Source organism: Otolemur garnettii, unplaced genomic scaffold, assembly GCF_000181295.1.
Source record: "Otolemur garnettii isolate 467f Iridium unplaced genomic scaffold, OtoGar3 scaffold00043, whole genome shotgun sequence".
NCBI lineage: Eukaryota > Metazoa > Chordata > Mammalia > Primates > Galagidae > Otolemur > Otolemur garnettii.
In genome coordinates, this window is record NW_003852438.1 from 1950108 (window position 1) to 1966104 (window position 15997).

The following is a 15997-nucleotide window of genomic DNA, read 5'->3' on the forward strand; positions in this document are numbered from 1 at the left end:
CTCCTGCCCGCTGACCCGCCGTGGTTCCCGTTCCTCTCCCCTCGGCCGGGCTGCGGGCTCGGCGGGCCGCCCAGACCCGGAACTGCTGAGGCAGCGGCGGCGCGCGGCGCTTGGCTCATCCCGGGCTTCCCCGCGCTCGCGCTCGCGCTCGCGCCCGGCAGCGGCGTCGCACGCACCGCGCCCGCGGCCCAGCCGCCTCCCCGCGTTCGCTGCCGGGCGCCGGCCGTCGGGTTTCCACAGGGAGCCCGCGTCGGTGCCATGCGGGGGCTCCGTGCGGCGTCGGGAAGGTAGGGGAGGTGAGGTGAGGTGAGGTGAGGTGAGGTGAGGTAAGGTAAGGTGAGGTGAGGTGGGGCGGGGGTAGTCGGGACGGGCTTACCCCGCGGCGGCTCGGGTGGGTTGAGGCGCAGGGCGGGGGTGGGGACGGCGGGTCGTCACCGAGGTCGCCTCAGACGGGGTGGGCCACCGACTGGGGAGGGCGGAGAGGCTGGGACCTGGGAATCCGCCGCTGGTGCGCGTCTGCCCCTCAGACAGTCCCGGGGCGGCGAGTGGCCAGTGGCGGAGACAGGGCGGGCGCGGAGCTGCAGCCTGTGCCCTCCTGAGCCGAGTGCCGGCTGGGGGACCCGGGACCCGGCGGGAACGCGCGGTGCGTGGAAACTCACGGTGCACTGGGAGGGAGGGCAGTCACCCGCTCGGATCTGCAAAATGAACTTCAGAGGGAGCGGAGGGTAGGAGAGGCTGCGGGAGGAAACCGTCCTGGAATAAGCGTGTCGCCTTAGGTGGTCACTTTAGAGGGACCCCCAGCCTGGGGTGGGAGGGCTGGGGCTGCAGGAGAGCGAATCTGCACGGGGAGAATGAATATCACAGTAGGTATGAAGCCCCCGTCGTCCAAATCGCAGGGGCTTTGGGGATGATTGCTAAGTGAGCAGTAGTATGTAAATCCTGGAGGGAAAGCTAGGAGTCTGCTCAGCTGTTACGGCCTTAAAACGGGCTATTCAGGTGCATCGCGGTTTAATCTCGTGAACTTCTGTCCCAGCATATAAAGGCACGTGACCTAATATGAGCGTCATGTCAGGATTCAAACGATATAGCACACAGGTCGACACCCTGCAATTAAAAAACAGGACTTGAAGTCAACAAGTAATTCCCCACTTAAAATTTGCTATGTAAACAGAACAACTGTTGTTCTGCAGGAAAGATGTTCCAACATTTTCACAGTAAGAATTAACAGGTGGCTTTATTTTAATTGTCATAGTTCTCTTATGACAAATAGTGGACTAGTTTTTTCTGGGAGGGGGACTAGATTTATTACTTTGATTGTATTTCGAAAATAATGTAACTCTTTATCCACCACAAATTTCTGTTGTAAATAGAAGAAGATTGATATCATTTTGTACTTAAGCTGTTTTTCTTTGCAGGTGATTTATTTGGCACGGAAATCTTTAAAGATGGCAGAAGCCGTTTTGATTGATCTCTCTGGTTTGAAGTTGAACTCTCAAAAGAACTGCCATCAGGCATTGAATGCTGTCCAGTACCACCATGCAGCCAAGGCCAAGTTCCTTTGTATAATGTGTTGTGGTAACATCAGCGGTGAAAGGGATGGTGAACATGATAATTGTGAGTTAGAAACAAGCAATGGATTATCAGCCGTCTTGGGAGAATTTGAGACTGTTAGCAATCCCAGCATGGCTGCCTCTTTGTATATCTTTAAACAAAAAATAGATGAAAGAAATCTGAGCAGTATTAAAGTAATTGTACCTAGGCACAGAAAAACATTAATGAAAGCTTTCATCGATCAACTCTTCACTGATGTTTATAATTTTGAATTTGAAGATTTACAAGTCACTTTGTGGGGAGGCCTTTTGAAACAATCCATTGAAATAAAGGTAATCACAGCTCAAGAACGGGAAGAAATCCAGAGTGAAATAGAAACATATTTGAGAAGTCTGCCTGCCCTGAAAGGGGAATTAACTATTATCACTTCTCCTTTGATCCCAGGTATATAAAACACTATTTGTTGTTTTATTGTGTGCATAAAGATCCAGTCTTTCTTCAGAGATTGTTCACCTTTTTTCTTCTTCCTTTCTTTTATTGACTATTGTGGGCTTATTACTCATTAGAATCAGTTGTAACATGGAGGTGTGACATGGACGGCCTTGTGGTATCAGGGGTGTCAAGATGTAACTCCTTCAAAGCCACCCTAAACAAAAAATTTGCCTTATGCAAATTAACTTTTAAGACAAACCTCCAGCCTTCATTTACAGTGAGATCTATGACCCTGAAAGTCTACTTAGAAATTCTGAAACTTCATCTCATTGGCACTTTCATAGAAGAGTGAAATTTAGAACAGTCAATCTTATTTCTTGGTCAAATAGTATTTACTGTGAGCTATATGCTGTTGGGTGTAACAGCATGGGACAGATGGACAGAATATACCCCTTGAAGAGGAATAATTCCATGGGGAAGGTAAAACAAACACAAGGTAGACTTTAGTAAGCTCATCTCAAGGTACTGAATTGAAATTGGAAGCCAGATAAAGAGCAGGTAAGTGTTCAGAGAAGTATTTGAGACACTGGGTTTTGTAATGCTTTGTAGTCTTGTTTAGTATCATTTTAATCTTTACTATTTATCTTCAACAGATATTTTTCTACATGGATTTACTACAAGAACAGGTGGAATATCTTATATACCAACTCTTAGTTCATTCAATCTCTTTAGTAGTTCCAAACGGAGAGATCCCAAGGTAGTTGTTCAAGAAAATCTGCGTAGGTTGGCAAATACTGCAGGATTTAATATGGAGAAATTTTACCGAATAAAGGTAAAATTTTGCTTTGTATTTTGGAAGATCAAAAGTATATTTTTTACTCTGCTAGTAGTTGCATGGACTTTAGTTAAGCTATTTAACTTTTGCATCTGGTGTTTTATCTAAAATTTTAGGATAACATTCTGGTTGTTTTTCTTAGATTTATACATTACAGCCTAATGGTTAATTTAGACTTACACATCATAGCATGAAGGTCAATTCTGTGATACACACACACACACACACACACATATTAAGTCCTCACTTAACATTGTTTTTAGGTTTTTGGAAACTGCAACTTTAAGCAAAATGACTTATAGTGAAATCATTTTTACTATAGATTAATTAATATAAATATCAGTTAACTTACTAAAGCACACTTCTGCTCATGAAAACATTATTAAACTTCTAAACAAAGATCAAAAACTTCTCATATTAAAGGCTGAAATATGTGGAACTATACCTCTAAGAAAGATTAATATAAACAAATAAGAGAATTATTTATGCATTTATTCTGGTTCAGGGTTACCCTTGGCTGGAGCTTATCCCAACAACTTAGAGCCCAGCTCTAGATAGGACATTATTCCATCACAGGGTACACTCACACTCTTACCCCTACACTCAGATAGGGACCAAGTAGACATGCCAATTCATCTAATATGCACATCTCTGGGATGTGGAAGGAAACCAGAGAGAAAACCCATACAGACTAGAGGAGAATGTGCAGACTTCACCCAAACAGTGGCCTATATGGGGGATTGATTTTTTTCCCTAACCAACATTATAACAAAATGATGCTGAATGAGATGACATTATTCAAGGATCTGCTATATTTTTCATCTGGATTCCTCAATTCGGAAAGTATAGTTAATTTTCAAGAGTAGTGGACTTTCTGATTAAGATGGAGGGTAAGTAAATGGTGGAAGAGAAAGGCCATTATTTCCAAACTCAACACTAGGAGGAACTAGGGTCATAATAGATTACATAATTTCTTGTTCCTTACAGAATTCTAGCTTTCCTTGAGTCTAGGAAAAGTAAAAATATTAACTTGGTAATTAACTTTCTTTAATAGGAAAGTTAAATTACTACTTTGTGGGAAGTGCTACTAGTAAAGATTTATCCACCTGTAGTGGAAAGTGTTCAGTATCCGACTATGTTGAATTTTATAATGTTAAAGCCTACTTTTCTTTGAATAAAATATGCAGAGATTATATACCACAAGATTAAAAAGTTAAGTAAATTTGATATTTTACTGTATACAGAAGTGGTGTATTTATTGAATGTCAGTAATCTTACACTGATTAAGTAATTTTGTACTAAAATGAATACTTTCCAAAAAAGCTTATGGGAGGAGAAATTCCCTTTTCAAAACACTTTCACTGAATTTTTACATCTTTACCATTAATTAGACTGATCATGCCAGTGATGTCTGGATTATGGGAAAGAAGGAGCCTGAATCTTATGATGGAATAACCACAAATCAGAGAGGTGTCACAATAGCGGCTCTTGGTGCTGACTGTATACCGATAGTTTTTGCAGATCCTGTCAAAAAAGCATGTGGGGTTGCTCACTCTGGTAAGTATACTAAATTAAGCATTTAGAATTTTACTAATTTTTTAGTACAGAGAAAAAAATATAGTTTCTGGAGCAGTTGACAGTTAATTATGTTACATTGTAATAAATGGAATGATGATGTACGGCCAGCATACCCTTATTAGAGGGGCTGATAAAAGGAGCATCCAAGTCAAATTATATCAATCATAGTAGAATTTTCAAAGGAGGTAGTATCTAGGTTGATTGCTGAGGAATTTGTTGGATTTGGCTGGGTACCAGTATTTCTCAGCAAGGGTGCTATGGGTGCTATTAACATTGTGGCTAAGTTAATCTTACATTACAGATTAAGTATCTTTGACCTTTTAAATTCTTAATGTCAATAACACCTCCAGTTATAGTAATAACCCAAACAAACAAACCAAAATACAACAAAAACACTTCCATGCTTTTCAGAATACTCCCTAGGGTGAGGTATTACCTCTGGTTGAGAATTCTTGAAGTTCAGGCAATAGAAAATAGGAATGTTAGGCACATTGCAAGACGGTGTTCATACAGAGGAGCAGCATGTGTAAAGGTAGGAAGGTAAGAAAAAGCAAGCTGTTTTGAAAACTGCGTTTAGTTTAAGTTAGTGCACTTAATCGTCACTATTCTCTGAAGATAAGAGCAAAGAAATATTTTTCAAATCTATATTGTGTTAAGGTTATGAAATTTTGTTTTCTGAAGGTCTTTTAAAGTAGTATTTACATTATCCAGTGGTTAGGGTTCTGTGTGAAATGAGGGATGATCTTGAAAATTTCCTTCTATTTGTAAATCTGTTACTACTTTCCTTTTGTTTTTCTTCTGACTAGCTGAAGTAATGGCATTGCATGAGAATTCAAGTTTAATATGTGACATTGTCAAAAAGTTATTAAAACGTTAGTCTTAACTCTCGGATTTAAAAGGGGAATATTTGTTACTTCTTAAGCTTTTAAACATTAAGTTTTAAAGTAGCCAAGATAAAGCAGTCAAAATGAAGATATAAGTGTGTGTTTTTAAGTCATTTATAAATTAACCTTAAATAGACTATAATTAGATATACTGTATACTTGTATTTTATCATCTATATATAAAAAGTGTAAAGTCTTGTGGGACTAATTTAATAAAAATCTTTTAACCAGATATGTATATATGCATATGCCTTTACTGTATGAAAAAATATCAGATAGAGGGGAGTGGATAAATTATAGGTGAGAGGATAATTAAGGAAGATCTCTGAGGAAGAGAGCTACTCTTGTTCTATAGAAATGCCCAGACAATATTTCTCTTTAGCTCAAAATACCTATACCTAGTTGCTTCCCTGTAAACGTCATTACCTACATATTCATAGGTGCCTGTAAATCATTGTGTCAAAAACATAACATTTTTCTCCTAAAGCCTTCTGTACCATATAAGTTTCCTATTTTGATATTTAATATCCCATTCACTTACAAACCCCTCTAGAAACATGATCTTTTCATTCGGTTCTTCCTATAACCACATACCCATTGGTTTGCCAGTGGTGGTTGGACCTGTAACCTAAGTACTTCTTGTTTTGGTTATCTCTTCTCTTTATCTGGAAAAATTGATCTCTTTACCTAAGTGCTTAGCTTTAGAAGGGAATATGTTATCCAGCCCAGATCAGCTGAATCAAACTCAGATACACGGAATAAAGGAGAAATGCAGTACTCTTAGCTTTATGTCCTTGGCAACTAGATGGGAGCAGGAGTAAAGAAATGGTTTCATCAGAGAGCTCCATGGGATCTGATACAGAGAAGACAAAACTGGCAAGGGAATGATAGTTTGGGCAAATGGGAAGGATGCAAAAGGAAACTATTGGTTGAAACATAATAGATCTATTTTAGGGTAAAAAGTGAGGGAGAAATGAAAGCTACAAAACATTGCTGAAAGAAATTTAAAAATGCATAAATAAATGAAGAGAAATCTCATATTAATGGATTGAAAATTAGAGAAATACAAATCAAAACCACTATGAGATATTACCCTCAAATACATTAGAATGGCGCATATATATATCTATATATATATCTGAAAATAAGTGTTATTGAGGAAGAAGAGAAATTTGAATAGTAGTACACTGGTGGTGGGAATTTGAAAATAGTGTGGCCACTGTAGAAAACCTATATGGTGATGACACAAAAATTTATGAATAGAATTACCAAGTGATCCAGCAACTCCCTTTCTGGGTATATCTCCAAAAGAATTGAAAGCAGAAATTCAAAGATATATTTGAATACCCATGTTGATAACAGCATTGTCAACATAAGAATAGCTAAAAAGTGGAAACAACCTGAGTGTCCATTTCTAGATGAATGGACAAGCAAAATGTAGTATGTCCATATAATGGGTTCAGCCTTTAAAAAGCATGAAATTCTGACACATGCTATAATACAGATAAATTTTGAGAACATTAGGCTAAGTTAAATTAGTCATTCACAAAAAAATACTGTTTTGGTTTCCCTTATTAGAGGTAAGTAGAGTTATTGAATTTGTAAGAACTGGTAGAAGAATGGTAGTTGCCAAAGGCTTGGAAAAGGAGAAACAGGGATTTATTGTTTAATGGTTATAGAGTTTCAATTTTATAAGATGAAAACTTTCTAGAGATTGGTCGTACAACAATATGAATTTAACACTATTTATCTGTACACTTAAGAAAGTAAAAAGGGTACATTTTCTGTGTTTTTAACCACAATTTTTTAAAATTAAAAGTAAGAGAGAAGACTAAGAAGCTGTACTTCCCAAAGGAAGTTAAAAGTACCATAGCACACATTTAAATGGAAGTGAAAGGAAACACCTATTAAATGTTTCTTCTGTGTTAGGTGCTTTGTATCTCATTTAAAAGTCAAACTATAATGTAATAACTTTGTAGTTCATTTATTATTCTGGACTTTGAAACATATGCAAACTAAATCTGTTCATTTTTAGCTTAGACATAAATTCAGACATAAATATTGGTGAAATATTGTTATATTTTAGTTTTCCTTATATCTTTTTCTTCCTATTTACCAGGTTGGAAAGGTACTTTGTTAGGTGTTGCTATGGCTACAGTGAATGCTATGATAGCAGAATATGGCTGCAGTTTGGAAGACATTGTTGTGGTACTTGGACCATCAGTAGGACCTTGCTGTTTTACTCTTCCAAAGGAATCAGCAAAGGCATTTCATAATATTCATCCTGCGTGTGTACGACTATTTGACTTACCAGATCCCTATGTTGACATCCGTAAAGCCACCAGGTATGTTTCCTTTCATACTAGAACTGCAAGTTTAGTTACTGCTATTTCTCAATGAAAATTATTTTAGAAAACAATTAGTAATGTTAAGAAAAATTCAGGTGGCTATTATTTAAGTAGCTGGCATACATGTATACACAAAAACTTATTTTAAATATGAATTTCATTTTCATTTAGATTTGAATAACAGAAATTTTCCTGTCTGGCATCTTTAATTGATTTAAAGGTGAAGGAAGGAACACTGGCATTTAGTTTTAAGAGATCTATTTAAACTTCATATAGAAAAGTTGATATAACTTCATAACAATTCCTCTGCTAAATTTTCCTAAATATAATAAACTATCAGGAAGCTGATATTTTGGAATTATTCTTACTCTCTAATTTACTAGAGAAATATATTTCTTAGGAAAATATTAGATAATATAAACAGTCACATTCAAGTTTTTTATGGTCCCTTGCATTTTTGAATCTGTAAGTTTTGCTACTCATATCTGTTGAAAATTATTTTTCCATACTACAAAGGAAAATTGATGTTTGATTTAAATTCTATTTCTATTGCAAAATCCTACCCAGATTTTGCCTCAGAAAGTGGAAGTGTTGAAATTGATTCCTAAATGTGACTTGTGGAATCAGATGGCACTAATTTGTAGTATTATTTCATATCATAAAGTATTTATAGAAAAGCAAGTTTTCTGTGGAAAAAAATAGTTAATAGAAGAAAATAAGATGGAAAAAACCAGATGACTAAAAAGTACATTCTGTCTGAACCACATGAATTTTGTCTGGTATTCTGGTAACTTTAGAAGTTTCTTCTTAAACAAGTCCTTGATTTTTATTATAAAATTATGTATCTAGATCATGTCTGCAGGACAATATGCAAGACTGTGCAGTTCATCTATGAACTTAGGTGATAAATGGTGATAAAATTTACCTTTTTCTAACTAGTCCATATTCTGTAAGTGGATAACAATTTACATTGTTCCAAGATCTTTCCTAGAACTCTTTTATACCAATATTCCTACCTTTTTCTTATTGCCTTCGCTATTGGTAAAAATAAACTCTTTTTTTTTTTCTTTTTAAATCTTTATTCTAAGGATTCTTCTAGAACGGGGAGGAATTCTTCCACAGAATATTCAGGACCAGAACCAAGACCTTAACCTCTGTACATCCTGTCATCCTGACAAGTTTTTCTCTCATGTCCGAGATGGCCTTAATTTTGGTACACAGATTGGGTTCATTTCAATTAGAGAATGAGGTACTGGTGGTTCCATTTTATCTTTCTAGTCTTTCTCTGTCTCTTGTCCCTGTCCACCACCTCTCTCCTTTTTCCTCTTTCAGCCTTTCACGCCCTTCATTTTAAAAAATTGTTAATTATATTTAACTTTACTCCTTTTTTCACATAGGGAGAGTTAAGTTTTATTTTTTTAGCAATGTAATAGTGATAGAAAGGTTTATTTTCAGTAACATACTCTGTTATAAAGAATGACCATGCCGGCTCGGCGCCTATAGCTCAACCGGCTAAGGCGCCAGCCACGTACACCTAAGGTGGCAGGTTCGGATCCCCAGCCCGGACCCGCCAAACAACAATGACGGCTGCAACCAAAAAATAGCCGGGCGCTGTGGCGGGCGCCTGTGGTCCCAGCTACTTGGGAGGCGGAGGCAGGAGACTCGCTTGAGCCCAGGAGTTGGAGGTTGCTGTGAGCTGTAATGCCACGGCACTCCACCCAGGGGGACAGCTTGAGGCTCTGACTCAAAAAAAAAAAAAAAAAAAAAAATGAAATGACCATGCCATATCCTAGTTAATGAAGAATAATCAGGGAGGCTTATGTTAGAGGTATGAAAATAAAATAATTTGCCCTTTAAAGAGCCCTTTTACTTATGTCCCGTATGTCCTTTATCGCTATTATGTGTTTGATATCTGTACATTTCCTATGATACCATCATTTTACCTTTCATATTTTTATTTTTGAGAAGAAATCTTTGCATACAGACTCTAAATTCTAGAATATTAAATACATATATACATATATTTGTACATACACACAAATTGTACATACTATATATAAACTTGTTTGGTTTTTAACTAGCTTTCCAACTGATTATCTGTAGTTGGAGTTTATCAAATTTTTCTTTAAAGGGCCAGACAGTAAATATTTTAGGCTTTGTGGGACATAACAATATCTGTCTTAGCTACTCTGACATTGCAGAGAAAAAGCAGATACTAATACTATAGAAGTGAATGTCTGTGTTCCAGTAAAACTTTATATACAAAAAAACAAGATGAGTAACTAGATTTGGCTCATAGGCTATAGTTTGCTGACACCTGATCTACAGTCATAGAGTAAGATTGAGAATAATTTCATTAAAATAGTGTTAATGAGAGATAATTATTTTATCTATAGGTAAAGTTTATTTTGATGAAGTTAACATTCACTTGGGTTTTTTCTGAAATTTCAGAATATTAGAGAGTATATATTTTGTTTACGTAGTTTGTTTTTGTGCAGATTGAGTCGAAGTTATTCATGTAAGTGTGCCCTTTACTCATTTAGTGCATACTGTACCCAATAGCTATGAATTTACCACTCCATCATGCTTGATTTTCAATGAACTGTATTCCCATATGTGCACTTAAGTGTCGATCAATTAGTTCCAGTTTGAAATTGAGTACATGTGTTTGTTTCTCTATTCTTGTGATGTTTCCCTTAGAAGAATGGTTTACAGTTCTCTCCAGGTTGTCCAAAAAGAGACTAGCTCACAAGTGTTTTTATGGCAGAGTAGTACACTATAGCATGCATATACCACATTTTATTTTATTTTTTTAATTTTTAATTTTCTTATTTCAAATTCATACAAGGTTACACAAGTTTAGGTTCCATTGTTTTCAATTCTAAGATAAAGTTCAAGGAGTACTTGAGCCCTTCACCCATAGGGCATGCTGAATACCCTCATGTTCTGCACATTAGGTGAGATCCTGCTGATTGACCTGTTCCCTGCCCCCTGCTCTCTTTTCCCTCCTCTCCCCTACCCCTTGCTAGACTATACTTTTTTTTCTTTCATGTGAATGCATAAGTTATTTGTATATTGGTTTCATATTGGTATTGAGTACATTGGATGCTTTTTTTTTCCATTCTTGAAGTACTTCACTAAAAAGAATGTGCTTCAATTCCCATTCAGGTATTGGTGGGCACTTGGGTGGTTTCCATGTCTTTGCATTTGTGAATTGTGCTGCTGTAAACATTCAAGTGCAGGTGTCCTTTTCATAAAATGACCTTTTTTCCTTTGGGTATACACCAGCAGTGGGATTGCTGGAGCAAATGATAGTCTACCTTCAGTTCTTTGAGATGTCTCCACATAATCTTCCATTGAGGTTGCACTAGTTTGCAATCCCACCGACAGTGTATAAGAGTTCCTTTTATCTCTGCATTCAAACCAGCATCTCTTGTTTAGGGACTTTTTAATACGAGCCATTTTCATTGTAGTTAGGTAATATCTCATGGCTTTTTGCATTTTCCTAATGGTTAGAGACATTGAGCTTTTCTTTTTTTTTTAGACAGAGCCTCACTATGTCACTCTTGGTAGCATGCCTTGACGTCACAGCTCACAGCAACCTCAAAATCTTGGGCTTAAGTGATTCTCTTGCATTAGCATCCCAAGTAGCTGGGACTACAGGTGCCCACTACAATGTCCAGCTATTTTTTGTTGACAGTTGTCATTGTTGTTTAGCTGGCCCAAGTGGGGTTTTAACCGACCAGTCTCAGTGTATGTGTCTGGTACCGTAACCACTGTGTTACTTACAGGCGCCCAGCTGTTGAGCTTTTTTTATGAGTTTGTTGGCCATGAGTATAGCTTCATTTGAAAAGTTTCTGTTCATGTTTTTTGTCCACTTTTTAATGGGGTTGTTTGGTTGTTTCTTACTGATTTGCTTGATTTCTTTATAGATTCTGGTCATTAGTCTTTTATTAGATGTGTAACATGAATATTATCTTCCATTCTGTGGGTTGTCTATTTGCTCTTTTGAGTATGTCCTTGATGGTACAGAAACCTATTAATGGTTTTAGTAGAATTATGCAAAAATACGTCATGATAATGATTTAGCACTACCCCGTTAGCATATACCTGTGTGTATTTTCAGTCTTTGCAATGTTTAGCTCTTCAATACACAAAAAACTTTAATAGACTTTATGATTCTTACCTTGATATTATAATAGCACCAATAAAGGTCTCATATTTGATTTCTATGTATTTTACAGATGCTTGACTGGATTCTTGCTATAATGTTTCCTGCCTCCTTCCAAACTGCAAGAGAGAAATTTAGCTGTTTGATTTATTTAAAATCAAAAAGATTACATTGGATAATTCATCTTTAGGGCATATTTTTACTACTGTCCAAAGCCAAATGATTTTCATTTAATTCTGATAATAACTGACAAAAATCAATATGATATAGTTTTACAGTATATATTTTACAGTAACAAAGACTATTTTTAAGGTTTGTTCTACTTATTACATAATCAGGAACAGATTTTTCTCAGTTCAGTATTTATTGAACATCCTGTATTTGTCAGCCGTTTTGTTAGGCATAGATGAATCAAAATGAATGACTTTTTCCCTTTGAGTCTAATGTAGAAGAGATAAACACTTCTACAACTTTAATAGCAGCGGAAGAGTACAGAAGAAGTAGGGGTTAATTTTACCCAGAAGGCAGGGTAGAGAATTTATTACAGAGAAAATCCCATATCACATGGGCCCAAAAGATTTATAGGCTTTTTATAGATGAGGAACAACCATAATAGGTAGAGGGAACGCTATGAATTATGGCATGAAACTGAAAGTGCATAACATGTTCTAGAGAAAGGAAGGTATAGGCAGGAGTTAGGACTAGAAAAAAAGGTTGGAAACAGGTTGGTAAAGGGCTTAAATGCCATGTCAAAGAGTTTGGAATTTATTTTCCAGGCAATGAGTCAGCATAAAATAAAGAAGAAGGGGAGTATATTCATTTCCATGACGTCATATTTAACAGGTTAGGTTCAAATTGTGTGAGACCAAAGCAGAAAGATTAGATAAGAGGTGGTCAAAGTATTTCAAAAAGGAAATAATGAAGATCCAATGAAGGCTGTGAAGGTTAAAATGGAGAAGAAAGGAAATGGATTAGAGAGACATTTCAGAGGTAGAATTAATAATCCTATTACTAGATAATAGAAGTCAAAGGTAAAGAAGAGTGGAAAAGTCATTGATGACTGTAAGATTTCTGCTTGGCTAACTACCTATAGTGACAATAGAAAGAGGAGGAGGAGGTTTGAGATAAGGGAGAGGGATAATGAGTTCCACTTTATACAGAGTAAGTGCATTCTGATGGAAATATTTGGTCAGTAATACAGACCTAGAAATTAGAGAGCCTGAGACAAAGTCACAGATTTGAAAGTTGGCTATGCAGATATAATGCTTTCTTCTATTGGATCAGGCTGGATAATCTAGGCAGAAATTAGAGTAAGAGCAAAGAAAATTTAAGGGCAAAACTTTATATATAATACCTGCATTTGAAGAATAAGCTGACCTAGTTAAAAAAAATAGTCAATTAAAGAATAAAACAGGACATAGTCATTCTGAAGAAGTTAGCACAAGAGTAGGAAGTATTCAAAAAGAAATCTTCAGGAATAAAATAAAGTAGGAACTGAAAGGAAACTAGTGGCTTTAACCCTATTGAAGCTGTTCTTACGCAGTGGTGGCAGAGTCAGATTTCAGTGCATTGAGGAAGAAGATGTATAAATATCAACTCTTCTTCGAAAGTATTTACTAGAGAAGAGAAAAATACCGGGACTGTACCTTGAAGGAAGCAGGTGGGGTTTTTTGGTTTTTTGATTTTTTGATGAATGGTTTTGAGTATGTTTGTAGGCTAAACGGGAGAGTTAAGCTACTTTTCATTTAGGAAAAATGGTATATATTTTTATTGTAAGTTGTCACATTGCATCTTGAAAATTTCTTATTTCATACATACGTACATACATTTCCTATTTGTATATGCAATAGAATAACAGCAAATAACATTTTTTTTTTTTGATATTTACAAAGGACTTTTATGTATCATACCTCATGTTACCTTTATTGGTACTCCGAAAGACTTAGGTCAGGTGTTACCCCTTTTTTCAGATGAGAAAGCTGAGCCTCACTGAGGTGGAAGTCACATAACTTGTGATGAAGTAAGATTTGAACACACATGTTGTGACTCTAGATCTCCTATCAGATTTTACAGTTAATAAAAACTATTTAAATTATATTTTTATTTTTAACTTTTTGTTAAGGTCATTTATTCATATGAGGTACTGGGATAAGTTAAGAAAATATAATTGTAGCCCTCAAGATGTTTAATATCCAGTGAAAGTGACAGTCAGTAAACCAAAAATTTCAGTAGTGTATGTGTTGTGAGGTTGCTACTATATGTTACCTTGTTTAGTTTAATTTTTAATATTCCATAGCCCAGAGTGAAATTTAAATATCTCATTTCTTTCAGTTCAGGGAAGGCATTAAACACAGCATAGGATAGAGATTTTGAACTCATGAAAAATACTATTTTTTTCCATGATAAAAATAAAGATTAAAGAATAATTTCATACATTAAGAAAGATCAGTAATTTTCTGATTCTCTACTGTGCATTATTTTGTTTAAAGTTCACAAATTTACACAATATTAAGCAACTTTATTACTCTTTATGTACCATAACATTCTAAAACCAAATAAAATTTATTTTGACTACTTATGATTTTGGATTATTTGTGCCAAAGTTTATAATAAAAAACTATCTCATTGTTTCACTAAGTGAAAAGTACTGATTTGCTAAGTGAAAAGTATTGATTTAGTAACTCAGAACTACTGGGTTATTAAATAATCATGTCTTACTGCTTCTACAACACACCTGTCACTCTCTAGCATTTGTATGTAGGGTTTTTGGAATACAAGAATGATGAAGATTTCTAGAAAGTTTTGTTTCTATAAACTAAGGCACTACTACTAACTGCACATAGGAAATATTCTTTGCTATTTTATTAATGAGAGGCATTAAGTTCATAAATGAGTGTTCATGACATGACTTTTTGGAAGTACTAATTATCAAAATAAAATTTACTGTACCATTGATCTAATTGTAAGTTTACATTGGGAAGAATAACATAGTGATTAAATATGCTATACTCTAATGCTTCACAAAACATATGAGAGGATCTCACCAGGTCATCAATAGTGCCACCAGGAGGCACTATTTCTGCAAGTAGCTTTGGTTTGGTTTAAAGTTCATCTATGTAATACTTGTGTAAATAAAGGAGGAGGCATTTGAAGTTAGTAAATTTATTGCTTTTTAGGTACAGCATATTGTGTATCAAGTAGATAAGAGCATTTAGGAACCTTTACCCACCTTGATCTCACTTCTATAAAATCTCTAGTGCCTCCTTTTTGGTAAGTAGATTTATGAGAAAAATTCAGACAAGCTTATTCTGTGTCACATGACCAAAACAAATATGTATTCAGAAGCTGAAGGAAAAAATAATAGTGACATAATGAGTTACATTATATCTTAAAGTGGGATTTGAAAATTTGTTTTCACTTGGTTGTCCTAAAGTTACACTTAGAATTTGTCCATCTTTTAGTGTGAAAAGTAATCTGTTATCATTTATCTGTGTGTATGCATGGGTCTGTGTGTATGTGCTAAGTGGCAAACGAGAAATAGGTGGGTGTTAAACATGATATACTATGACCTTTTTACTGTAGCTACTATAAATTCACAAAAAAACACATTGGATGTGGTGGAATCACAGAATTTTTTTTTTGAATTGTGCAATAAAGAATTAGAAGCATGGTACATATGTTTACTAGGTGTATTTATGGGGACCCTGGTCTAGAGCATGCATATTTCCATTGTAGGCAGTGTTTTAAAACTTGTCATTTTAAAGATTGAGGCAGCTTCCATAAGCATTGCATTGTTCTGTGCTAGATTATTGTTTAAAGATGAGAAAAGAAATCTGCCAGTCGTACTTTTTCCAGATCAGTACATTTTAGCTGAACTCACCATTACGTGTCAACTGTGTTGAGACAAAGTTTTCCTACTCTCTTTAGATTCATTTTCTTTGCAGAAAAGGAAATGCTTACATTCTCTGTGACCTTGTACCAAGAGCCTGAGGTGACCTATGTCCCTTCTATATTTGAAGTAGGCTTTTTGTTTTATTCTCAGGAGTGCCTAGTTACTGTATTTTATTAAACAATTCAAATTTATCGCAGACTCCGTAGCTCAAAATACCACCTTCCTGACTATATAAAAAGAGTACTCATTTCATGAGAAACATCCACAGAAAATCGATTTGATTATGGTAACAACTGATTTTTTTTT

At 36.0% G+C, this 15997-nt stretch overlaps 1 protein-coding gene across 1 annotated transcript; it reads left to right on the forward strand.

Annotated features, from left to right (window-relative positions):
- Window positions 1-238: 238 nt before the first annotated feature.
- Window positions 239-12058, forward strand: LACC1 (laccase domain containing 1). The gene is made up of 7 exons (XM_003790350.3): window positions 239-301; window positions 1416-1995; window positions 2637-2815; window positions 4210-4375; window positions 7400-7625; window positions 8717-8877; window positions 11873-12058. Exons 2-6 carry the CDS (start codon window positions 1446-1448, stop codon window positions 8874-8876), a joined length of 1281 nt encoding a protein of 426 aa, XP_003790398.1. The 5' UTR covers window positions 239-301; window positions 1416-1445; the 3' UTR covers window position 8877; window positions 11873-12058.
- Window positions 12059-15997: the final 3939 nt, after the last annotated feature.